This window comes from Zingiber officinale, chromosome 5B (genome assembly GCF_018446385.1).
Source record: "Zingiber officinale cultivar Zhangliang chromosome 5B, Zo_v1.1, whole genome shotgun sequence".
Classification (NCBI taxonomy): domain Eukaryota; kingdom Viridiplantae; phylum Streptophyta; class Magnoliopsida; order Zingiberales; family Zingiberaceae; genus Zingiber; species Zingiber officinale.
The window spans coordinates 134,860,746-134,886,835 of NC_055995.1; the positions used below are offsets into that span (position 1 = coordinate 134,860,746).

Below are 26,090 nucleotides of genomic sequence, written 5' to 3' on the forward strand. Positions count from 1 at the left end.
CTCTTTTTCTCCATTCTTCACCACTAATTCTTGGACGATTCAGGGAGAAGTGTTACTGTACTTCCGAGTCTACAAGAGGCGTTTCCAAATCAACAAGAGATCAAGAGCAATGTTTCGTATTGTTGTACTCATTTACTTATTCTTGTTGCATCTATTATTGTATTTTCTTGAGTACTCTTGTGTTTAAGTTTGTACGAGGCTTCTCCGCCTCCACGAAGGAGGTTTTCATAGTGTATCTGTGAGTGAAGAGGAATGAACTCTTGGATTAGTCACCTCAAGAAGGTGGATACCAAGTAAAATCAAGGGTGTTAGCATTATGGAGTATTGGCTTTGATTATCCATTGCAACAAATCGTTGAAGAAGCGATTCAAGCTAATCACTCCCCTTCTGGCTCGTTAAAATGTCCTAACAACTTATACTTAAGACAGTGGGAGAGAGGCGACATGCAAGGAAGAGAATAAAAAAAAAAAAGAGGATAGAATAGATTTTCTTAGAAATTTCCTAACTCCTTTTAAATTATATTGGTTAAATTAGTTTAACTAAATTAAAATGGGTCCAACCATAACTTAGCTAAATCAAGTCCAAATTAATTTAAATTTTAAATAATATACTGTTGGAGCAATCTATGTGACCCTAGGTTTTGATATTTGGGCAAAAGTTTAAGTTAAATCTATGTGACCCTAGGTTTTGATATTTGGGCAAAAGTTTAAGTTAGGATTATTGTTGTATTTTATATGCACTTGTGAGTGTGCATGATGCAAAAAATAACAAGAAAAGTTCAAGTGTGATCTTAGCAAAGGCAAAGTCCAAGTAGGATTTTGGCAAAGGTGAAAGTCCAAGTAGAGTCTTAGTAGTGTAAGTTCGAGTATGTAGTCTTGACAATGTAAGTCTAAATGTGACATAACAATGTTGAAGTCCCGGAGTGGGAGCTCTTGGCAAAGTATGAAGTCCCGAAGGTGAGGAGTCCCTTGGCAATGGAAGACCCGACAACAAGGATAAGACTGAAGGAAGCTCTTCAAAGCAAAGTGTGAAGGATGAGGAAGCATCTGAGGGACGTAAGGCTGATGGAGGAGGCTAGAAGATAATGTCAAGGTTGTGCGGGAGAGGACGAGTGCATGAGAGAATGTACTCGGGTAAACCATGGGTTTAGGGTTTACTAGTTGACTGGTGTTGTAACAGTCAACTGGTGGTTGGACTAGGAGGGAGAGAACACAATACTTCTGTTCTCTCAACCATAGTGGACTAGTCGACTGGTCCTAACATTAGTCGACTAATATCAAGTCGTTGGATTGTAACAGTTAAATTTCACAAAGGACCAATCAACTAGTGGTGTGACCAATTGTCTGGTAATGAGAAATAGTTTGGTGTTTTCCTCCCAAGCTCTATTTAATAGAACTCGGGGCAGCTGGCTTGGGTGACCAAATTAGAGATGGTTAACCTCTAATCGAGTCTCCCAAACTCATAGGTAATCCAAGAGATCTTGATCGAGTTGTGGTGAGATTTCTCTACAGACAAGGAGGATCGACCTAGCAGGAGTTCCGAGGATTAATCCACTGACGAATTGAGAGATCGTCAACCTTACGGACAGTTGTGGAGTACGAATCCTAACATCTGAACTACGTAAATCAACGTATTAAAGGTTTGACTGTTTTATTTATTGCCTCTAGATTTTAGCTTTTGTTTGTTTGTTTTGGTATTTCGTTGCGCTAACAAACATAGGAAGCGAACGTCGTGGGTGATCGACTATTCACCCCCTCTAACCTGTATCAAAGGTTCCAACATATACTTCTTATATCTACACCTACCTAATGGATTTTATTTTATGTCAATCCAATTTTAATTTAGCGTCTCCCCTTCATATTAGGTTCGTACCTAATATAATTTATATAGATAATATTAAAGAAAGGTTGTACTATAGCTTTTGATAGCTCGTACTTGCATTCGTCCCTAAGAAGGATGGAGGATTATATAGATATTTGTGCATGAGACCGTGGGAGCGAGGTTATGTCGGTGGAAATGAATTAAATGAAAGGAAAGGAGAATATGTTTTCTTAAAAATTTCTTAATTCATTTTAAATCGATCGAATGAATTTGGTTCAATGGTAACTATGTCAAATCAAATCCAAATCAACTTTGATTTGGTTCAACATACTTTTTATTTTCACACCTACCCAATATATTTTGTTTAGCCCAAATCCAATTTTAAATTAGCCTCTTTACTTTGTATTCTAGGATTTTATTTATTTATTTATTTATCAAGCACTATTTGATTAATAGTTAATAATTAAATAATTAATAAAAATTTTAAAAATTATTTTTTTAAAGGATATTTGATTAGAATTTAATATCACATAATTTAATCATTATTATTAAATTCAATTTCTAATATAAATAGAGCCCCGTGAGAGTTGGGCCTATAGCCCAGGTCTTACGTGACTCCATCCTACAGCGATTAATTTAGCGATTAAAAATTTATTCTATCACGATTAAAAATTTTATTTAGTCATTATTTAACTATTGAATAAAATTTTGATCCATAATTAATTTGATCCTTAATTGATAGTTTTTTTATAGCAAAAAGATGATCATATTCTACAAGGACGTAGAGACGAGATGAAGACGGAAGAGATTTTGACCGATAGGTAGGAAAAAATCTCTATGAATTGATCATAGTTAAGGATTTCTTAATTGGTGGTGACGGAATCAACTATGTTGAAAATTATGATCGGCCATGAATCATGTAGAGAGCCTCCAGTTAGTCAATGTAGATGCATTGACTAGACGACTTGGTAAGACTTTTTGTTGCAGACGATATTAGTATCGTACCAAACCCCAAGGAAACTTATTATTTACTTCTTACCTCCACTATGGTCCTTGCCGGGAACATATATACTTGCTGCCGTTGAGCACTTTCGCAATAAGGGTTTTCATCATATAGTTGCTCAAGTCGAGTACTCACGGTTTCATCTTTAGTCATGACATATTTATAAGATTTTTTTTCCAAATAAAACATGTAATCATGGGATATTAGGCTTTTAGGCTACGAACAAGTGTTTTTTAATTTATCCTAGTAGTCAGTGGAAATTTCTATAAGATAGAACCGATCTTCTTAGATTCGGTGTTACCTGCTTCGATATTTTTTTTTAACTTTTATCGAATATAAATAATACAATAAATTAAATATATTTTTTTAAAGCATGTTAGATTTGTAAAATAAACCATATTAAATGTTATCCCATGTTGTATTAATTCCAAAACTTTTAATTGTTCTTAAATTATTCTATTTAATAATGCATTTATATTAATTTTGGGGTATATCGCGGGGTCAAGCTGGTCATTCCAAAATTTCATCCCTAAATTTAGATATTTTTCTACAATTTAACTACATTTTAATCCATTTATTGGTGACCATTTCATCCAAATCACAACTAGTTCACTTGGATATAAATTGATTGAAACATGATTGTATCATATATTCTGTGTTGTTGGGTATTTCGGGCCGCGAAAACCGCTTTTCCCGTCGCGGAAACTCCGAATCACCCAAAGCCGTAGATCCGTGCAAGGGAAAAACCGAACGTAAATTACGAGTACGAGTTTCAAAAACTTTAGATCTACTCCTAGATCTATGTGTTGAGAGCTTTTACCTTTGAAGCGTGCCCTCGCAAAATTCCCGCTCGTCCAAAACGCCGGATCTCGAGAGTATCAAGATAGATACCCCTCTAGAAGTATCCACACGAACACGTAGGTGGAGAAAACCACACAAAAGGTGTGCTAGCACCTATGTATGGTTCGGCCAAGTTGAGGAGGAGAGGGAGAGCTTGAGAGGAAGAAGGAAGAAGATACACCCTTGAATGAAAAATGAATTCCCATTCAAAACCAAAAGTGGCCGGCCACTTCCCATAGTGTAACTCCCCATTAAATGCAATTAATGTGAAGTTATTAAGAAAATGACTTTGTAACTTCCATGAGGTGTCACCCATGATGATGTGGAGTAACATCATTGGTCAACTTCAATGCCAACTCACCAATGAGGTGGCATAAAGTTAAGTCTAACTTGACTTTTAATCTTCCTCTCAAGTCAATTCAAACTTGACCAAATCTCTTCCATGGTTGATCGAATCCAACCATTTGATTCAAGCCAACTTAATATAATGAATCTAATTCATTTAATTAAATTGATTCAATGAGTCAAAATCTAAATTAGACTCATTGAACACATGAATCAACTTGAGTCGAACTCAAGTTAGCTCAATTAGGATTACTCTTAATCCAATTTGATTCATCAAATGAATCTAATCCTCTTGGTTCATCATATGAACCTAATCTCCATCTAATTGTCCTAAGTGTGTGACCCTATAGGTTCTTGTAACGTTGGCAATGCCCTAAACCCATTTAGGAGCATAAGTAATGAGCGGTATCTAGCAACACATCATTACTACCCAAGTTACAAGAATATCGAGATCCGACATCACCTTGTGACTACTAATTGTGACTCCTCACAATATATGACAAGTGTTCTTCTATCCTAGACATCTAGATTGATTAATATGAGGCATAGACCGCGTCATCCTCTAATCAATTTAAATCTTGAACTCCAAGTAGACACACTAAATCAAATGAGCTCAATATCCTATATTGACTCATTTGGGCATGGCCATGCACTTCGTGGTCTCACTCTATCAAGAATACCGATGTCACTTCCGTCATATAGGAGGGATAGATCCCATCTACATCACTCACATCCCTTCGCATAATTTGTTACATACCCAGGAATCGCCTTTATAGTCCACCCAGTTACGGGTGACGTTTGACGAAACTAAAGTACATAACTCCTTATGTAGGGATCTATGGTGACTTCAGGTCTAAGGACTAGTAGTCATACTAATAGCCACATGAGAAAGTATATGACACTCATATAACGATCCATGATACTTTCTCATGGCGGGTCATTCAGTATACATTCTCTAATGTATACCCATGTGTCAACTTGATATCTCTATATCCATGACTTGTGAGATCAAGTCATCGAGTTGACCTACATGCTAGTCTTATTGCATTCCCTGAATGTTAATACTCGACTAGGAATGATTAAGAGTAGTGTTCCCTATATCATCTCACTATCGGTTCAACTAACCGATTGATATAGGTGAGAACCGTCTACTCAGGGACATTATTAAACTTAGTTTATTTGGCACAAATACAAGTAAGTATAATAACCAAAATCCAAATGCCTTTATTTATATAGAATATGATACAATAAGTCCAATATACAATCATCAAATGATTGGCTCTAGGGCTCTAGCTAACAATCTCCCACTAGCACTAGTGCCAATCAGTGTAGGCTCTAAGCCCAAATGACCTAGTGTGACCATCATGCTTCCTCTGTGCCAAAGCCTTGGTCAAGGGATCTGCGATGTTAGCCTCTGTAGGTACTCTGTAAATCTTCACATCTCCTCTCTCGATGATCTCTCGAATGAGATGGAAGCGCCGTAGTATGTGTTTGGTCCGCTGGTGTGAGCGAGGTTCCTTCGCCTGTGCTATAGCTCCATTGTTGTCACAATAGAGCTCAATGGGGTCAGCAATGCTAGGAACCACCCCAAGTTCAGTGATGAACTTGCGGATCCAAACTGCCTCCTTTGCTGCCTCTGATGCAGCAATGTACTCGACTTCTGTCGTAGAATCAGCTATTGTGTCCTGCTTCGAACTCTTCCAGCTGACAGCACCACCATTAATGCAAAATACGAATCCCGACTGCGATCTATAGTCATCCCGGTCGGTCTGGAAGCTAGCATCACTGTAACCCTTTACAGCTAGCTCATCATCGCCTCCATATATCAAGAAATATTCTTTAGTCCTTCTTAAGTACTTAAGAATATTCTTGACCTCTATCCAGTGAATTTCACCTGGATCTGACTGGTATATGCTCGTAATGCTCAAAGCATACGAGACATCGGGTCGAGTACATAGCATGGCGTACATGATCGATCCTATGGCTGAGGCATAAGGGATCTGATCCATGCGCTCTCTCTCCTCTCTAGAAGAGGGACCTTGAGTCTTCGAAAGACTCACGCCATGTGACATCGGCAGAAATCCCTTCTTGGAGTTCTGCATGGCAAACCGAAGGAGTACCTTGTCAATGTATGTACTCTGACTTAGGCCAAGCAATCTCTTAGATCTATCTCTATAGATCTGTATCCCTAGAATGCAGGATGCCTCACCTAAGTCCTTCATTGAGAAGCAACTCCTTAGCCAAGTCTTGACGGACTGAAGCATAGGGATGTCCTTCCCAATGAGTAGTATGTCATCCACATACAATATGAGGAAGATAACTATGTCCCCTACAACTTTCTTGTAGACACAAGGTTCATCTTCGTTCTTGATGAAACCAAACTGTTTGATTGCATCATCGAATTGAAGATTCCAGCTCCGAGAAGTTTGCTTTAGTCCATAAATGGATCTATGTAGCTTGCATACTCTACTAGTATGCTGTGGATCTACAAAACCCTCAGGTTGTGTCATGTACACATCCTCGAGCAGGTTTCCATTCAGAAACGCGGTTTTGACATCCATCTGTCATATCTCATAGTCATGGTAGGCTGCAATAGCAAGCATGATCCGAATGAACTTAAACATCGCTACTGGAGAAAAGGTCTCATCATAGTCAATACCATGAATCTGCTTGAAACCTTTAGCTACCAAGCGACCCTTATAAATAAGTCCATCCATGTCAGTCTTTCTCTTAAAGACTCACTTGCACCCTATGGGTTTTACCCCTTCAGGTGGATCAACCAAAGTCCAAACTTGGTTGGTGTACATGGATTCCATCTCGGATCTCATGACCTCTAGCCATTTCTCGGAATCTGGTCTCATCACAGCTTCCTGATAGGTGGTAGGCTCATCCTCTATGAGCACAATGCCATCATGGTCAGACAAGAGAAATGAGTATCTCTCAGGCTGACGACGTACCCTATCAGACCTGCGAAGAGGAATGTCTACTTGAACTGGTTGTTGTTCCTCAACTCCTTGTGGAACATCATCCACAATACTTTGTGGTTCCAGTACAATTTCCATCGAGGCATCAGTGCTATTGTTCGCATCTTGAACTTCTTCAAGATCGAACGCGCTCCCACTAGTCTTTCTAGAAACAAAGTCCCTTTCTAGAAAGGCCCCAGTCTTTGCCACAACTACCTTGTGCTGACTGGGAATGTAGAAGTAATATCCCTTAGTTTCCTTGGGATATCCGATGAAATAGCACTTGTCGGATTTGAGTCCTAATTTGTTTGAGACTTGACATCGTATGTAAGCCTCACAGCCCCAAATCCTCATGAAAGACACCTGAGCATCTCTCCCGGTCCATATCCTATATGGTGTCTTTATCACGACCTTGGATGGAACTCGGTTGAGAATGAAAGCTGCCGTGTCTAGAGCATATCCCCATAGATATGTCGGAAGATCTGTGTGACTCATCATAGATCGTACCATATCTAATAAGGTACGATTCCTCCTTTCGGATACACCATTCCACTGTGGTGTTCCAGGAGGAGCGAGTTGAGATAAAATCTCACACTCAGCTAAGTAGTCACGAAACTCATGACTTAAGTATTCACCACCTCGATCAGATCGAAGTACCTTAATACTCTTGCCAAGCTGGTTCTGTACTTCATTCTTGAATTCTTTGAACTTTTCAAAGGATTCATATTTATGTGTCATCAAATACACATAACCATATCTACTGAAGTCATCAGTAAATGTGATGAAGTACCTATAACCGCCTCTAGCAGCGACATTGAAAGGGCCACATACATCACTATGTATGAGTCCTAACAAATCAGTCGCTCTATCGCTGTGCCCACTAAAGGGAGTCTTGGTCATCTTGCCTCGTAGGCATGACTCGCATATCTCATATGATTCAAAATCAAATGAGTCCAGCAAACCATCCTTATGGAGCTGGGATAAGCGCTTGTCATTTATATGACCTAAGCGACAGTGCCAGAGATAAGTTTGGTTCAGGTCATTTGACTTGAACTTCTTGGTATTTATGTTATAAATAGGGCTCTCAATATCTAGAATGTAGAGTCCGTTTATCAGAGGTGCACTACAATAGAACATATCGTTTAAATAGACGGAACAACATTTGTTCTTTATTGTAAACGAGAAACCTTTCTTGTCTAAACAAGAAACTGATACAATGTTCTTAGTCAAAACAGACACATAACAACATTCATCTAATTCTAATACAAGCCCAGAGGGCAGAGATAGAAAATAAGTCCCTACAGCAACAGTAACAACCCGTGCTCCATTGCCTACTCGTAGGTCCACCTCGCCCTTTGTCAAAGCCCTGCTATTTCTCAGCGCCTGCACATCAGTACAAATGTGAGAAGCACATCCAGTATCTAATACCCATGATGTAGAAATAGATAGATTGACTTCTATAACATATATACCTGAAGTGGAAGTCTCACTTCGCTTCTTCTTAAGATCTTCCAAGTATACCTTGCAATTCTCTTCCAGTGCCCGGTCTGACCGCAGTGGAAGCAGGTAGCATCCTTGGCGACCCCTCCTTTCGGCTTCAGTGCCTTGCCTTTGCCCTTGGCTTGGGACTTTCCCTTGCCTTTGGGCTTGCCCTTGCCCTTATGTTTCTGAACCATCAGAACAGTGTTGGGCTTAGCCTTCTTAAGGTTTAGCTCAGCAGTTCTCAACATACTGAGCAACTCGAGCAGTGACTTGTCAATCTCGTTCATATTGTAGTTTAGAACGAATTGACTGTAGCTATCCGGCAAGGATTGCAAGATCAGGTCAGTGGCCAAGAGGGAACCCCAACCTTTGTAGGTTCTCTATGTACCCAATCATTTTGAGTACATATGGGCCTACAGGAGCCCCGTCTGACATCTTGCACTGAAACAGTGCCCTTGAGATCTCAAATCTCTCATGCCTCGCTTGACCTTGATACAGTTGACGAAGATGTTCAACTATATCGTAAGCGTCCATTAACTCGTGTTGCTTCTGAAGCTCAGAGTTCATGGTCGCGAGCATTAGACATGACACATCTAATGCGTCATCTTGATGCTTCTTGTAAGCATCTTTGTCAGCTCGCGGGGCATTGGCAAGAGGAGCCTCCGGAATGGGCTGCTCCAGAATGTACAGTTTACGTTCCTGAGTGAGAACTATTCTCAGGTTCCTGTACCAGTCCAGGAATTTTGCTCCGTTGAGCTTGTCCTTCTCAAGGACAGATCGCAGGGAGAAGGTGTTCGTATTTGACGTCATGGTTATCTACAACAGAATAAAAGCAGAAATAAATATCATATTCTTTTAAAATCATTTAATTAGGCCTTTAATTAAATGATGTTCCCACTGAATTCTATAATTCTTGTGGGACAAGATCCACATCATACTAACCCTTGAGTTAGCTTTGGCTAATACGCCCAAGGCTTAGTATGATCGGTAGGTAACGATTACCAATTACATCTCTATGCAACTCTTGTTTATAAAATCAATATCCGCATTTATATTAAAACTCGAGTTAGCTTTAGCTAATACGCCCGAGAGTTAATATAGATGTGATTTTGACCTATCTTTTCCAACCGTTGGAAGAATGCCTATAGTTGACTCGATCTAACCGAGCAACTAGGAATACTCAATCTAATTGAGTTTGTATTCACCCATGCGTTGATAGGCGGGACCAAGATTGTCCCTCCGTACCCTACCAAGATAATATGTATTGCTCTGCTTTGACAGATTCAACAATACATGTGATCGAGGTAGTGATAGGTATCACGGCACGGTTAGGCATTTAGAGTTGGTTCGATCGAGATCTAATCTAATCGAAAAGGATGCATCTTGTGCACGACTTAGATCTAATCTAATCGCAATGGTGCATCATGTGCACGACTTAGATCTAATCTAATCGTAAGGCACTAATTAATTAATTACTTATTAAACATGCATCATATACATAAGCAATTAACTAATTAATCTATTTGTGATTTAGTCATGGCCCCACTATGATCTTCTCAAGCCAATGAGAAGATCGAATGGTCAACCTAGGGTCAACAGCTTCTCCAAGCTTCTCCCTTTGACCACCTTGTGTTGCTCGTGCCCGCCTCGGAACTCCGTCTCGTGTGGACCCTCCACCGCTCCAATTTGTACATTACAATTTGAAACTCGAGTTACATTCGAGTCTAAATCTAATTTACAACCAGAATATATGAGAAAGACACGACGCGCAGGTCGCGGAAAAATAAAAAACATACAACACGCGCAAACACATAACGGCACGCAGGCCGTATTATGAATTACAACACAATCAAATCATATTGGGTTTTTGGGCCATGACTATCAAAAAATTAATATATAATTCAAAATTATATATTTTCATAATTTTCTATAATTTTAAAAATAATTTTTTACAATTTTTACGAGTAAAATTTCCCGGCGGTCCCGTTTAGCGGTTTCGGGCGCAATCACGGAACGGATCCCCTTGCAGGGCCAGGGGCAGCGCCCCTACCCTCGATCTAACCATCGTGAGGGTTCCTTTGCGATCCAACAGCGCCTAAACTCGCTGTCCCAAAACGATTTGGGTCGAGACATTGCCATTTCGGAAAAAATCTTCCCGGCAGGTTCGTTTTTAGCGATTTCGGGTGCAATCGCGGAGCAAATCCCCTTGCGGGGTTAGGGGCAGTACCCCTACCCATGATCTAACCATCGTGAGTTGCTCCTTTGCGATCTAATGGCACCCAAGCCCGCTGTCCCAAACGGATTTGGGGCAAAACGAAGCCGTTTAAGGAAAAACTTCCCGGTAGCTGAAGCCTACAAGTGCCGAGATGCTTGTGCTTCGCTTCTACGGAAAAATTACCCATAAAAACATAAAAAACTAAATTTTTACAGAAAATCACAGAAGGTTTAGTTTTCATAAAACCAAAAATTAAACTTGTACAAGCCTTGCACGTGGCTCTGATACCACTGTTGGGTATTTCGGGCCGCGAAAACCGCTTTTCGCGTCGCGGAAACCCCGAATCACCCAAAGCCGTAGATCCGTGCAAGGAAAAAACCGAACGTAAATTACGAGTACGAGTTTCAAAAACTTTAGATCTACTCCTAGATCTATGTGTTGAGAGCTTTTACCTTTGAAGCGTGCCCTCGCAAAATTCCCGCTCGTCCAAAATGTCGGATCTCGAGAGTATCAAGATAGATACCCCTCTAGAAGTATCCACACGAACACGTAGGTGGAGAAAACCACACAAAAGGTGTGCTAGCACCTATGTATGGTTCGGCCAAGTTGAGGAGGAGAGGGAGAGCTTGAGAGGAAGAAGGAAGAAGATACACCCTTGAATGAAAAATGAATTCCCATTCAAAACCAAAAGTGTCCGGCCACTTCCCATAGTGTAACTCCCCATTAAATGCAATTAATGTGAAGATATTAAGAAAATGGCTTTGTAACTTCCATGAGGTGTCACCCATGATGATGTGGAGTAACATCATTGGTCAACTTCAATGCCAACTCACCAATGAGGTGGCATAAAGTCAAGTCTAACTTGACTTTTAATCTTCCTCTCAAGTCAACTCAAACTTGACCAAATCTCTTCCATGGTTGATCGAATCCAACCATTTGATTCAAGCCAACTTAATATAATGAATCTAATTCATTTAATTAAATTGATTCAATGAGTCAAAATCTAAATTAGACTCATTGAATACATGAATCAACTTGAGTCGAACTCAAGTTAGCTCAATTAGGATTACTCTTAATCCAATTTGATTCATCAAATGAATCTAATCCTCTTGGTTCATCATATGAACCTAATCTCCATCTAATTGTCCTAAGTGTGTGACCCTATAGGTTCTTGTAACGTTGGCAATGCCCTAAACCCATTTAGGAGCATAAGTAATGAGCGGTATCTAGCAACACATCATTACTACCCAAGTTACAAGAATATCGAGATCCGACATCACCTTGTGACTACTAATTGTGACTCCTCACAATATATGACAAGTGTCCTTCTATCCTAGACATCTAGATTGATTAATATGAGGCATAGACCGCGTCATCCTCTAATCAATTTAAATCTTGAACTCCAAGTAGACACACTAAATCAAATGAGCTCAATATCCTATATTGACCTATTTGGGCATGACCATGCACTTCGTGGTCTCACTCTATCAAGAATACCGATGTCACTCCCGTCATATAGGAGGGATAGATCCCATCTACATCACTCACATCCCTTCGCATAATTTGTTACATACCCAATAATCGCCTTTATAGTCCACCCAGTTACGGGTGACGTTTGACGAAACTAAAGTACATAACTCCTTATGTAGGGATCTATGGTGACTTTAGGTCTAAGGACTAGTAGTCATACTAATAGCCACATGAGAAAGTATATGACACTCATATAACGATCCATGATACTTTCTCATGGCGGGTCATTCAGTATACATTCTCTAATGTATACCCATGTGTCAACTTGATATCTCTATATCCATGACTTGTGAGATCAAGTCATCGAGTTGACCTACATGCTAGTCTTATTGCATTCCCTGAATGTTAATACTCGACTATGAATGATTAAGAGTAGTGTTCCCTATATCATCTCACTATCGGTTCAACTAACCGATTGATATAGGTGAGAACCGTCTACTCAGGGACATTATTATACTTAGTTTATTTGGCACAAATACAAGTAAGTATAATAACCAAAATCCAAATGCCTTTATTTATATAGAATATGATACAATAAGTCCAATATACAATCATCAAATGATTGGCTCTAGGGCTCTAGCTAACATGTGTGGCTAGTCAATTGATTTAGATTGAGTCATGACCAATTCTTTTGTTAACTATATCATCAAATGATTGATCCAGAGAACCTTCCATTTTTTTAATATCATCATATATATAGCTTAAGCCATTTTTAAGTGGGGTCCATTCTTGGTAAAATACTGAGGATTAAAAAGATCCTCCTATATATTCATTATCTATAGTTTCTTGATTAACTTCTTCCATGTTAGTCGTGAAATCGATTGGTGGAGGTGCTAAGGTGAGTGTTTTGCCTTTGTACAATTAAGCCATTTTCAAGTATCTTTAAATTCAAATATATCAATTGATTTAGAAGTAACAATTTTTTTTTTTTTTTTGTTCTAGCTAGTCAACTAATCACACATGTTAATCGATTGGTCTTGCTTGACCTTGATCAATCTTGTTGACTTCGATCTAGAACCTATGTTCTCTAATCGAATTATACCTAAATACAAAACTTCTATCCACAACTAAAATAGAGTTTTCTCGAATTCTCATCTCACATGTCTTCAAATTGATCTTGCTCCATCCCTCAAAACCTCCTTGACAAGCCTCTAGCTTCTAAATCTTACTCAGTCTGGGTCACCTAAGTCAACATATCTTCAAACTTGTAGATGATCTATGACATATGGCAACTTGCTAGCAGATTCATCTCTTACACATTTTTTTTTAAGAGATTTTACTTACAAGACTTCCTGCCAATCATTTTGACTTGTTAAGACTTTACTTAACAAAATATGGAACAAAAGTATCTTTGATTAAGAATTATCCTAGATAATTTTAATTATCAGTTAAAGTTATCAATGAGAATTTAGTTAAGATTATCAATGAAAATCTTATTTAATTTAGATAATTAATAATTTCTGAATAATAATTTAGGTCCGACATGTTAATAAAAGAGACACAATTTCATAATAAAAAAAACTTTAAAAAATTAAAGTTTACAAATTATTAGGAAAAAAGTATACAGCAAGGTTATCTACAACCTAGATTAATGGGACGAAATCTAAACACCTGGATTATCAAGTTAAGTTAAATTTTATTTCTTGACGAGGTCAGATCCTCTGATCCAGAAAATTTTGGACCAGAAGAGGTCCTGTCTATTCATTGGTTGGATGAACTGAACCTCACTTATTAAATAGGTGGGATCCAGTTCATCCAATCAATGAATGAACAGGTTGATGGACTAAGGATCCCTGTTCCTGCTCATTCTTCATCCCTTAATAATTAAAATATTAGTTTTTAATTAATTATTTAATTCGATATGTCTTTTCTCCCCTGGGCCCGGCCCGTAGCGATCCAGTCCGGCCCAGCCGCTCCATCACCGCAGCACGTGCGCTGCACATGGGCATCTTGTCTCCGCTCAGCACTGCCCGAGGCGCCATCTTATTTTATCCGCATTCAGCAGGCGGTCTTCCGCCTCCGTCGCTGCTCTCGCTATTCGCTCCTTTCGGCGCCGCTTTGCTGAGCCCGAAGCGCCTCTGCTGCTTCCCGACCAAGGTTAAGATTCTTCTCCACCGATCGACTACTGTTCCTTACTGTTGAGCCGCCTTATTTTTCGTTTTTTTTTGCGGGCTTTCTAATGATCGATTTTTTGTTGGTCGGTGATAATTGATCCCCGATCAACTCTTGGGTTGCTTTATTGGGTTTCGACATGCACAGTGGATTGGTTGGTAGAGAAGATGCTCTAAAGAGGATCCGGATTTAAGATGCTTTAACTCTCTTATTGGATCCATTGTGTTTGGGATTGATTTCCATTTCGATCCCAGTTAACAGATTGGACTCAGTTTTTTTTTTTTTTTCAAAACGATGATTTTAAGATGATAAGAAGGCCTGCTCTTTGTGTGTGTTTTGAGCACGTCTTCGCTTCTAAATTTCTTGCTCAATTCTTTCATCCGAAGAAGTTCCTAGTGCCGCTGACTTGTTGTTCGAGTGGATTCCTCTTCCATGAGGCAACGATTGCTTGGCGATAAGCAGCGACGGTCGCAAAGCAGAATGAGAGAGAAGGAAAATAAGAGACAGAGATGGAGAGGGAGAGAGAGCGTTGCCAACGACTAACATGGGTGTTGTGCACACATGGAGAAGGCATAGGCGATGGCGACGCATGGGGAAGACAAACGACGATGTGACACACAGGGGAAGATGAGAGGAATCAAGCTGAGAGAGGGCATTGGTGCAGACAATGAGAAGTGATGCCTAGGCAGAAAAGAGAGGAGAGATGTTATATAACTCCTAATTTTCAAAATTTCTCACTCATTCTTATCCGATTAAACTAGACTATCTCCACTTAGAAATTTACTTCAAATCTAAACTGGATTTCATTCAAATCCAATTTGGCCTGAGTTGGATGCCCAAAACTTTTTTATTGGTTCAGTTCAATTTATTTTGTTGTATTCGAATTAAAAAAAAAAAGAGATTAATCTAAGACATGAAAAATTAAATAGGGTAAAAATTGGATATATAATATTTATGCTTTTAGGAAAAAAATTCAATTTCTATTTTTGTATTATTTCTTCTCACTTTTACTTTGGCCTAAGATTGAATTAGACTGATATAACAATAACAACCAAGTCTTTCACACTAGGTAGGGTCGACCATATGGATCTTTCTATGTCATTGGATTTTATCTCCTACTATACTGCCATCTATATTTAAATAAATTTTATTTCATTTTATAGTTGTTAGTCAAGTCTTCTTTAGTTTTTTTTCTTGTTTAATGTGTATTTTTCTCATAGTTTCACATCGCCTATGTGAATCATTTATTGGTCGTCTAAGTACATCTCTTTACTATCTTAAATGTATCCCTTGGAATATTTTCTCAATAAGTGTAATCATGACTTTTTCTCTAATATTTTTATTTTTTATCCCGTCTATCTTTGTATGTCCACACATCCATCTTAAAATCTTCATCTTTACAACTCTCATCTTTTGCTTGTATGCTCGAGGTATAGCCAAACATTCAACTTCATATAGAACGTCTCTTTTTAGAGGTACTTTACGATTACAAAGAATATATGCTCTTCTTCCTTTCAACCAACTTTCTTGCATTCTATGTAAGATTGAATTAGATTGATAAAACACTATAATTAAACTGATTTGAGGTAATTGGAGATGATAAGGGCAAGATTCAAACATAGAAGCTCCTTGCCGTAGTACCATGTTAAGTTTGATTAAAGTGACCTATCACCCAATATTCTTAAGCTACTAATGAAGCATTTCTATGCTTTATGTTTTTAACATTTGATGCTTGATAAGATATGTTGCATAAGTATGTCATACTTTGATTTTATACAATGAAAGCTTTCTTTAGCTACACCCTTTTTCTTTTTTTTTAATGGAAGTTTGTTCTCCTTCTCAAATTGGAAAAGTTCACTGCACCTAAAAGGGTCATATGTCATTCAAAATTTTCATGTATACATGAACGTTTTGGCCTACAATTAAGAATTGTATAAGGAACTGTTTCATGTTTTTTTTTTCTTAATAATAGTTGGAGTTGGAGTTGCAGTTGCAGTCATCAAGGTTCAATGCCAAACTCCTTTTCAGTACATTTATGTTCTTTTGCTTTCTTTTCAGGAATTATTAGTATGGAAAATGGGGACTCTTCAATAGAGACACGCCAAGCTCCACGACTAAATGAGAGGATTCTGTCATCAATGTCAAGGAGAACAGTTGCTGCTCATCCATGGCATGATCTTGAAATAGGTACAAAGTTAAATTACTGCAGCAACATATTCATAATTGCTTTTAAAACATATAAAACTAACTTAAAATGAAACCTTATTTGCAGGTCCTGGGGCCCCTGCTGTTTTCAATGTCGTAAGTCTCCATTCTTAACTCATCAAAGTTATACTAGCTGATGCAAAACTGACCCAGATGTCAAAGTGTTTTCTGTGGATGTCACAAACGCCAAGTTTACTGTTTCTAAGAAAAAACATTTGGCATTTAAAAACACTGTATGGTAAGATAGTACATTGTGCGATAAAAGATTGGTTTGGAATATTAGGGGACAAGTAGTTGTAGGTTAATACATTAGATAAAAGTAGTTGCCTTTTATCCTATTATTTGGTGAAGAAATTTATGGAGAACAAGATCTTTCTTGTGCAGTTTAAGTTCCAGAATGTTAAAGTTTATAGAGTAAATAATCATGTGTTGTTAGTCTAGTCCCACATTGGGTATTGATTATTAAATATTATGTCAAAGTCCATTATATATTTTGTTTTTTTTTAATGAATACAATATATTATGATTCTGAATTTGGTGTTAGAGTAGCTTTCAATCCCAGAGTTTGGGTTTTCTTTCTCATTGTAGGGGAAGGCAACTGTGATCTTAATATGACTGTATGACCACTCCTTCAAAACTCTAAATATTTTTTGTTCTCACCTGCTTTTCCCATTTCAATTTTTCCTCCACAACACACTCTTTTGTCAGCACTATAATCCCATCACCTCTTTATTAATTTAAGTTATAATGCCCTATCATTCTTCCCCTTGTCCAGTTTATCTGTGACCATGTTTTGAGCTTGTGAATTCTGTGGTGTGATCCTCATCTTTGTGTTCCAAATTATACTCGAGAAGAGGCATCCATCCATGGTTCAATCTCCTCATTGGTGTAAAGGATATGCCAAGGGTTCCTTCCATTGCCTTTGCCACCTTGCATTAAAAGCTCTCAATGAGCCATCTTCGCCTCCACTTCATGCTGTTGGTGATGCAGTATTATCTTCCCAGACACCTACAATGGCAACCTTATTGGCTGTTCACATTTTTTGGTGATGCCTATAATGGCAACCTTACCATCTTTTTCCTTACTGTACTAGGACCTTTTCTAAAGCATGGATCTTTACTAGGCATTTGAAGGGGAGGTCATGGCTCTTTAAAAAATTGAAAAGAGGAGCAAATAATGAAAGAAGGAATAGATTTCTGAAAAAAGAAAACAGATTCAGAACAAGTACCCTTGGAAATCATAAAGTGGAAGCTAGAAGTGAAAAACTTTACTACAAAACTGAGTCAAATAAAAATAGAAGTGAAAAACAGGTTCTAAATATCAAAATTTTGCTCAGTATTTCTCTCAGGTTAATACAAAACTTTACTCTTTCTTCCAATTTAACTCGTCTTACGAAAAGTTGAAACTGTAATCTATCTCATGTTTCTGCCACTCTTCACAATTTGTCACATGACAATGCAAACTTCATAAATTTGTGGCAACTTCTCTTTGAGAAACCGTGAAGATAATTCTCGAACATTTTACTCATCAAAAATTGGATCAACTCATATTTCCATCGAGTTCAACTATCAACTCCTTTAATTTAATTCTGGAGCGTTGTATTCTCAAACTTCTCAAGGTCTTCATTCCTATTGTTTCTGTAATATTTTCGAGTGTTTTTTTGTTCGGATTTGGTTTCAGCCTAAATTGAGTGAAAAGCCACTGCTACCAGCTATCACTTTCTATTTTATAAACAAGAAAGAATATTTGAGTTTTGTGTTTCCACTCCAAGTAAGATTTCATTAGAGAGTGTGAAATAGGCAATCTTTCCCAAATAAATTTGCACAGAGAGTTATTTCTTCATTTAACTGAAGATATTTAACCAAATTGTATAGATGATGATCAAGCTAACAGAATTTTGTGTGAGCTTTTGTAACTTTAGTGATATATCATCTCTTCTCTTCATATGGTTGCTTGTGCTGATGCTCCCTGATTATAATTTTTTTACATTTTAATGTAGGTGGTGGAGATAACAAAAGGAAGTAAAGTCAAATACGAACTTGACAAGAAGTCCGGGCTAATTAAGGTCCACCTATATTATCCTGTAGAAATAGTGAAAATGGAGAATTGGAAATCATGCAAATATTTGGTCAGCTTTAGCAAGTTTCTTCAGTAAGCCCTTTCTTATTTGCCTGACATTTTCCTAGGTTGATCGAGTCTTATACTCCTCAGTGGTCTATCCTCATAACTATGGTTTCATTCCTCGGACTATTTGTGAAGACAGTGACCCCATTGATGTTTTGGTCCTCATGCAGGTCAGTAAAAACTTTGTGACCGTAACAAAATTTGTTTCTTGGAACTTCATTTATCCAAAGGCTGCTGCATGCCCTTTGGTACTTGTAGCAAATATTGTGGCTCAGTTAATAAACACATTTAGTTGCGGTGATTCCTAATACAAATCCCAATAACTGTATTAAGCAGGAACCAGTTCTTCCTGGTAGCTTCCTACGAGCCAGGGCCATTGGTCTTATGCCTATGATTGATCAGGTAGGTATTAACCTGATACAAAATCATTCAGATTTACATCCCTACCTGTGCTAAGATTGATGGTTGTGGTAACAGGGGGAGAAGGATGATAAGATCATTGCTGTTTGTGCTGATGATCCAGAATATCGTCACTACAATGACCTTAATGAGTTATCTCCTCATCGTCTTGCTGAGATTCGCCGCTTTTTTGAAGATTGTATCCAATTAAAACTGTCCTCTTGAGGAGCTTATCCTTCCTATGATCTTGTGCTTTCAATGGATCATACCCTTTTTTACAATACAGGTGAGTAAACCCTTGACGAGTTTTTCAGATAAGAAAAATGAGAACAAAGAAGTCGCGGTGAATGAGTTCCTACCCGCAAATGCTGCCCGTGAAGCCATCCAATACTCCATGTAAGTTTCTTAACAATCAACCAGTTAACTTCCTATAGATGGATATTTTTTTTGAACTTTATTTTTGTTGTCTGGCTTATTGTAGGGATCTGTATGCTCAATACATATTGCAAAGCTTGAGGCAGTGATTCTAAGTGGCTGCTGCAATTACTAATAATTTCATCCAAGCCTATCGGAAGGTTGTGACCATCCTCCTCCTATTGATTGCTTAAACAAGTCTATGTGCAGCAATAATTAAACTTGTTCAGTTTTTCCATATTATTATATGGTAAAGTTGTCTGTGATCTTGTGGTCATAGAAATCAGCCTCTTGCAATGCAGAATAATGCTGCATATTATAAACTCAATGTGATCCGATCCTTCTTTAGGATCTTGCAATAGCAGGAGTTTCATGCACCGAGTTGCTCTTTTGTCATACCCTTTCTTGAAACAATAATGCTAATTAACTAAGTGGCTGAGTCTGCAAGCTGTTGATCTAGGCTTTACTTGGGGAATAGGATTATGCATCAAGTATCTTTTAATTTTGCTATAAATGATATTTCTGGAGTTAAAAGTCACTAAGTCTTAAGTGTTTGACAAATAATTTTCTCCAGTAGTACATTTACAGCAAATGCCATCTTTGTTTATTTACATTAACTAGAAATAATTGGGAGGAGCACATTATTTAACCTCATTCTTCTATATATATAATTTGTATACTTATCTTGTTTTTTCATCAAATTATAATAGATTGATTAGATTAATCTGATCTTATTTGCGTGTTCCTTCGAGTGAGTGAGTGATGGAACATCATAGTTGGTTTCTATTATATCTGATGCCTTAGAGTAACACTTTTGAGTTATTATCATTTCTTCTCGAGTTATTGATTTTCCTGACATTTCTGCAGCAGTAGTAAGACGTCTTCTTAATTTTTTTAGGCATTTAACATTATATTTGAGAGGAGGCGAGGGAAAAGTTGGGAAGGGTAAATAAGGAGAAAGGGGACTGTGAACCTTATTTGGCAAGGAGTGAGTTAAAGGAAAGGAAAGGTAGAGATCTGTAAATTTTCATCTTCCTTATCATGAATGAAAAAGAAGATTTTCTTACGCTTTGGAAGGATTTTATTCTTTACATGTTAGGTTAATTAACCTTCCACTCTTCCACATAAAGCGAATATGAATATTTTATTTTAATGAACATTCTTCTCACCTCATCCAAATAAATAGTAACACTTCTTAATTTATTACGGTGGTTGATGAAATTTTTTTTATCAGATTAAATTGGTTATTTCAGAATTAGTTGCGTAAGTCGATTTTGTGGTGCCAATTTTAAAAAAATTGTGGCATTTCTCGTTTATTCCTTGTTCGAAGTTGTTTTATCGTGTAATATGTGTAACAAAGAATTTGCACATAGTCAAATTGAGGGTGACCTTTGATGTGGCTGAGGAAGATAATTACAATATTGAAGGTTGAATCTCTTATTAAAACGCGTAATACGTGTATATTGCAATGTCAATAGAGAGATAAAGAACATGAAAATTTAGATTATGTTAGTTATTTTTAAAATGTTAAGTTAATTACTAAATTTAGCTTAAACTAATAATATTTAAATAAATTTAACATTATTATTATAGAGTAGACTTTTATATTGAGGTTTTATACGCTACAAACCTTACGGACTTGAACTGTAAACTTGAGAGTCGAGGGATTTAAAAATGATCCAGGCACTCTAATTTATTTGTAGTGCTCAAATCACTTTTGAACATCTCGACTCACTCAAGTCAGGCACTGAAGCCGAATCTCTCCGTGTGAATATACATATCTATATATAAAATTAAATAATTAAATAATTAATATATTAATAAAATATGATATTGTTATGTTAACGGTCTCTTATAATTGAGGAAGTTTAGTAATGTATGAGCGGGTCCATATGATGAATAATTAATATATTAATAGTATTGCCAAGTGCTAATCTATTGTGTTTAATTGGCACGTGTCAAGTTATTAACGGATATAGATAAAATAGTATTTTTAAAAAAAGGTTTGAGTCCTTTGGTGTTTTTGATATTTATTAGCTTGGTTTTTTTAGGAATTTAGAATTTATTTTGACCAAATTTATTACTTTAAAATGTCCCCACTGATTCGAGTCGCGAATGCACCACTTCCCAACAGAATACGATTTAGCTCGCGACCCCGCTCCGACCGTCCGACGAGCGACACCGAGTCCACGACTGCTGCCACGTCGGCATTTCACCATGTCGTGGCTTCAGTCGCTTCTACATTGGTGACCAGATCGAGCTTCGTCGCAATATGACTCCCCACCCCTCCTCTCCGCCCCTCACCTTTTCATCCGCCGCCAGCTGTTTCTACAGTCGCCCCACCGGCGGATTGCGACGGCGGCGGCGACGTAGACGGGCACGATATGCCTTCGAACGAAGGGAACTATAGCATGATGTTCGCCTCGCTGGATTCCTCCACAGTCGCAGAATCGTCGGAGATCGAGCCGGGTGCTCCTCCTCAGCCGGTGATCCCGATCCATCTCCTCCACCAGGACGCCCTCCACAACGTCTTCGGGCGTCTCTCTCTCTCCGAGGCCGTGGCTTGCCGCTCCGTCTGCCGGATCTTCCGCGATGCGCTCTCATCCCTTCCCTTCCTCTCCTCCCTCCCCCCGCTTCGCCTCCTCGCCCTCCGCCACCCTCGTTGCTCCGCCGCTTCCGCTGACGATCCACGCCCCTGTTTTCTCGCCCTTGATCCCGGCCTCCGGCGATGGTTCCGCCTTCCCCTTCCCTTTTCTTCCTCCTCCCCCGTCACTGCCTCACCCTCCCTCCTTTTCCTCTGGGTAGACGCCGCCAGCAACGAGAGGAGCTCAAGATCCCTTGTTGTTTGCAACCCCCTTACTGGGTCTCATCGTGTCCTCCCCCCACTGGGCTCCGCCTGGTCCCGTCACGGCACTGTCCTAGCCTGTCCCGATGGTACAGCCCTCGTCCTCACACAACTCGCCGCTCTTTCCTGTGGACAGGGTACAGACCGCTGGCTTAAATTCTCCCTCAACCTCCCTTCCAAACCTCGGAGCCCCGTCCTGATGACCGGCGCGATCTTTGCCCTTTGCGATGTGGGCACACCTTGGCGTAGCCTGTGGCGGCTCTTCTCCTGCCGCCTCCTCGACCTCGGAAAGTGGGCCGCGGTGGAGCGGCCCGAGTGGGGGGACGTGTTCAACATTCTCAAGCGGCCGCGGTTACTTGCTGGGGCCGGCGGGGGACGAATCTTGATGATCGGAGGGCTGCGGTCATCGCTTGCTGCAGATGCGCCTTGCTCTACAGTGCTTATCTTGAGGCTTGATCTTGAAACATTGGAGTGGGACGAGGCAGGAAGGATGCCACCGGAGATGTATCGCTGCTTCAGTGGTTGTGCATTTGGTTCCATGGCAGCAGCTGTAGCTGGGGCTAATAATAAGGTGAAGGTGTTTGGCGGCGATGGTAGGGTTTGGTTCTCTGGGAGGAGAGTAAGAGGAAAGCTGGTAATGTGGGAGGAAGACGAGAAGGGTGGGTGCGGAGTATGGACCTGGGTTGATGGCCTTCCAGGATCGAATGACGGGGTTTACAGGGGTTTTGTTTTCCATGCTGGATATGGTGCCACTGCTTAACTAGCAGCCAATTTGATGAGGTAACAACATACTTCTTTTCGAGAAATTTGTTCTTTTCTATTGAGTTTTTTTTTCCCTTTCCAATCAATTATCATGCATAAGTTATGATGCTTTTGAACTAACTAGTCATCGTTATGTTATCTTTGTGTGTTCGAAATGCAAAGTCTATTTAGTAGAGAGTTGGACTCTAATCTCCATAGTTGAACACTTCAAACACATGTGAACCATCATATTAATCCTCTTCATTTTCTCAATCCAAGATGCTAATTCACCTATGTAATTTGACACTAATTCTTTTAAAAACTTGTCGCTTCTTTTTAATTATGATCTACAAGTTCTTCCAATTGAAATGGTGCATATTAGCAGTGTAAGATACTGTGATCTATTGAAATTAATTGAACTGAGGAGATGTATGTGCCTTTGTTATTTTCCAATAGATTATACTGAATCCGTAGCAGCTGAAATCATATCGTGCTGCCCTCTCTTAGCACCGTGCAAAATCCTGGTCAACTTCTTTTATCCTCAATGGGTGTAAATTTGAAATGGATGATAGATCTTAGCTCAACTAGATCAGTATTGATTATTGTTATACAAATGGATTCACTTTATCCAATTATTATCCTAAGATCAAGCGAAGGACTAGCTTGTAAAGTGGATGTTGTAAAACTTTGAACTAGTGGAGGCCAAATCTACATCTATATGCTAGATGTTGTTTAGGCAAATATCTGATTGATTCTTCAGAAACCTACTTGGGCAAGCTGGTAGTTTTAATTTCATAGGAAGAAAATAAGTGGATGGCTCAATGGATTGCTGATTTGTCGAATATTCTTGGGTTATTTCTTTATCTAACATAGGGCATACTTAGGCCAACTGAGCCCTCAGAATTTTTTGCATTTAGTTTAGTTAACTTGTCAAAGTAGAATCCATATGATTTAGTATCTCATTATCATCAGATGATTCTTCAGACTTTTCAAATCGATTTAACTACTGATTGAAAGAGTTGTTATATTACAGGGAAGTTCTGTTTATGTATACCATGTGTTTAAGTTGTCTTACATAACATGGACAACTTCTCAATCACATGGTTTAGTCCCTTCACAAGGGCTTATAGAATTTTAACTTTTCAGAACTATCGTTATCCTTTTGTGTTGAACAACTAGATATATAATCTTAACTTCAGCTGGCTAGGGTCATTTCATTATTATGGCTAACAACATAACAAGTTTAAGAAGACATGGGAGCATCAAATTCAGATCACTCTTATCAATTGTTCTTGAAAGTTCCTGTTAGTTGTAAATGAAACTTGGCTTTTGGTCATATTTTAAATATCATCAACATTTATTTTGGGTTTGCTAGCATTTTTCCTATTCACATGAAGACAACTTAATCCATAAAATAATCTGGATCCCTTTGTGTTTCAGTTTCTTTTTTCCTCTTTTCATGTTATTTCAGTGTAGTAAGTGAAAACCACACTAGGTATTTTGTAAACCCTAATCTTATGTTCTCCCCAAGAAAACTAGTTTATACACCAAATGTTCCTAGAGACTAAGTTTATTCATTGAGAGTGTTTTATTTCACAACTGAGGCCTCGTTTGGTTCATAGCTCCTTCTAGGTCTAAACTGGCCCGCATCTTAATTCTTATGTTAAATCACTTATTCCTTTGTAGTTTATGCAGCGCAGGCCATCTCGTCTGCCTCTGTGGCATTAGAACTGACTTGGCACACGAAAAAAAACCCGAAGCAGTTTCAGGTATTAGTTTCGTTTCCCTTGGACTTGTATACTGCAGCAGCAACCAAGGGGATGCTTATCATTTTCATTATTGTTCGATCAGACTTTAAATACAATGGTAAAAAAAAAACTCGAAGTTTTTTATTTCTGTATTAGTGTAATGCAAATTTCCAATGTCTGGGTATCTTCTTTCTTTCCTGTTAAAAATTATAGATGCTGATATTTGTTTAGTCATAGTGGAGGAATCGACGAGGGAGGGGAACGATAGAAGGGTATTGGAGTGATGAAAACTCGTGGGCTGTTTTGACCTAAACTTCGGCACAAGAGAAAGACTACAAAAAAAAAAAAAAAATTATTTTGGGACTAATTTCGAAAAAAATTTTGTTGCAAAAATTTTTGGAACGAATTCTGCGACAAAAAATTTTTTGTCCCAAAATTCTCGTTGCCAACTTGGCGACAAATTTGGGGACGAAATTGGCGGCGCATAATATTTTTGTTGTCAAATTCGTTGTCAAGTTTGTAACAAAAATTATAGTTGTCGTAAATTGTTGTAAAATTAGGGATGAATTTGACAACAAATTATAATTTTGTCGTCAAATTTGTTGCAAATTCTGTAACAAAAATAAATTTTCGTTTCAAATTTGTAACAAATTTAGCGATGAAAATAATAAAAAAAAAATTATGATCTATGATAAAAAAAAATTTTGTCTCAAATTTTGTTCCAGAATCTAGGATGCATATGTGAATTTGTTACAAATTTTGTAATAGTTGGGACGAATAATCTTTTTGTTGTAGAATTTACATCGAATTTGGTAACAAAAATAATAATATAAAAAATTATGATATGTGACAAATTAGTTTTCGTCCTAAATTTGTAATAAATTTGACGACGAAAATAAACAAAAAAATTGTGTTATGTGAATCTGAGATAAATTCATAGATTTGTCCTAGATTCTGGGATGAATCAATGGATTTGTCCCAAAATCTGGGATGAATTTTGGGACGAAAAATAATTTGTCGCAAAATTATCGATACAATTACAATAATTTGATAACAAAAAAAAGTTTGTCGTCAAATTCGTCCCTAAATCCAAAAACTTCCAACATAACTAATTTATTTCTACAATTTTCATTCAACTACATATCACAACAAAATTAAATATCACATCATAAACATTCAACACATCCTAATTAACATTATCATATCATATTTAACATATATACACATCTATTAATATTTGAAATCAATTTTACAGTAATACAAATTCAAAAAATTTTCAAAAAGTTATACAAGAACTTTCTTC

At 38.1% G+C, this 26,090-nt stretch overlaps 2 protein-coding genes across 4 annotated transcripts; both read left to right on the plus strand.

Moving 5' to 3' along the window:
* The first annotated feature begins 14,169 nt into the window (after positions 1-14,169).
* Positions 14,170-19,849, plus strand: LOC121986140 (soluble inorganic pyrophosphatase). The gene is made up of 9 exons (XM_042539958.1): positions 14,170-14,296; positions 16,370-16,498; positions 16,584-16,612; positions 18,516-18,581; positions 18,703-18,810; positions 18,977-19,042; positions 19,118-19,238; positions 19,354-19,435; positions 19,521-19,849. The coding sequence occupies exons 2-9, from the start codon at positions 16,381-16,383 to the stop codon at positions 19,561-19,563; spliced, it is 633 nt and encodes a 210-aa protein (XP_042395892.1). The 5' UTR covers positions 14,170-14,296; positions 16,370-16,380; the 3' UTR covers positions 19,564-19,849.
* Positions 19,850-21,739: 1,890 nt separating this feature from the next.
* Positions 21,740-24,971, plus strand: LOC121986141 (SKP1-interacting partner 15-like). 3 transcript variants are annotated; one of them, XM_042539961.1, is made up of 2 exons: positions 21,740-23,078; positions 24,735-24,971. In XM_042539961.1, exon 1 carries the CDS (start codon positions 21,838-21,840, stop codon positions 23,056-23,058), a length of 1,221 nt encoding a protein of 406 aa, XP_042395895.1. In that variant the 5' UTR covers positions 21,740-21,837; the 3' UTR covers positions 23,059-23,078; positions 24,735-24,971. The 3 variants fall into 3 exon arrangements, with proteins under 3 accessions (XP_042395895.1, XP_042395896.1, XP_042395894.1); XM_042539962.1 differs by having other exon boundaries at positions 24,740-24,971; XM_042539960.1 differs by having other exon boundaries at positions 21,743-23,078; positions 24,726-24,971.
* Positions 24,972-26,090: the final 1,119 nt, after the last annotated feature.

Excerpts from the sequence above, each read along its gene's own strand:
- LOC121986141 (XM_042539961.1), top strand. The coding sequence starts at position 21,838 with ATGCCTTCGAACGAAGGGAACTATAGCATGATGTTCGCCTCGCTGGAT.
- LOC121986140 (XM_042539958.1), top strand. The coding sequence starts at position 16,381 with ATGGAAAATGGGGACTCTTCAATAGAGACACGCCAAGCTCCACGACTA. Across the intron at positions 19,043-19,117 it reads TTATGCCTATGATTGATCAG|GGGGAGAAGGATGATAAGAT; the intron begins GTAGGTATTAAC and ends TTGTGGTAACAG. Across the intron at positions 19,436-19,520 it reads GAAGCCATCCAATACTCCAT|GGATCTGTATGCTCAATACA; the intron begins GTAAGTTTCTTA and ends GGCTTATTGTAG.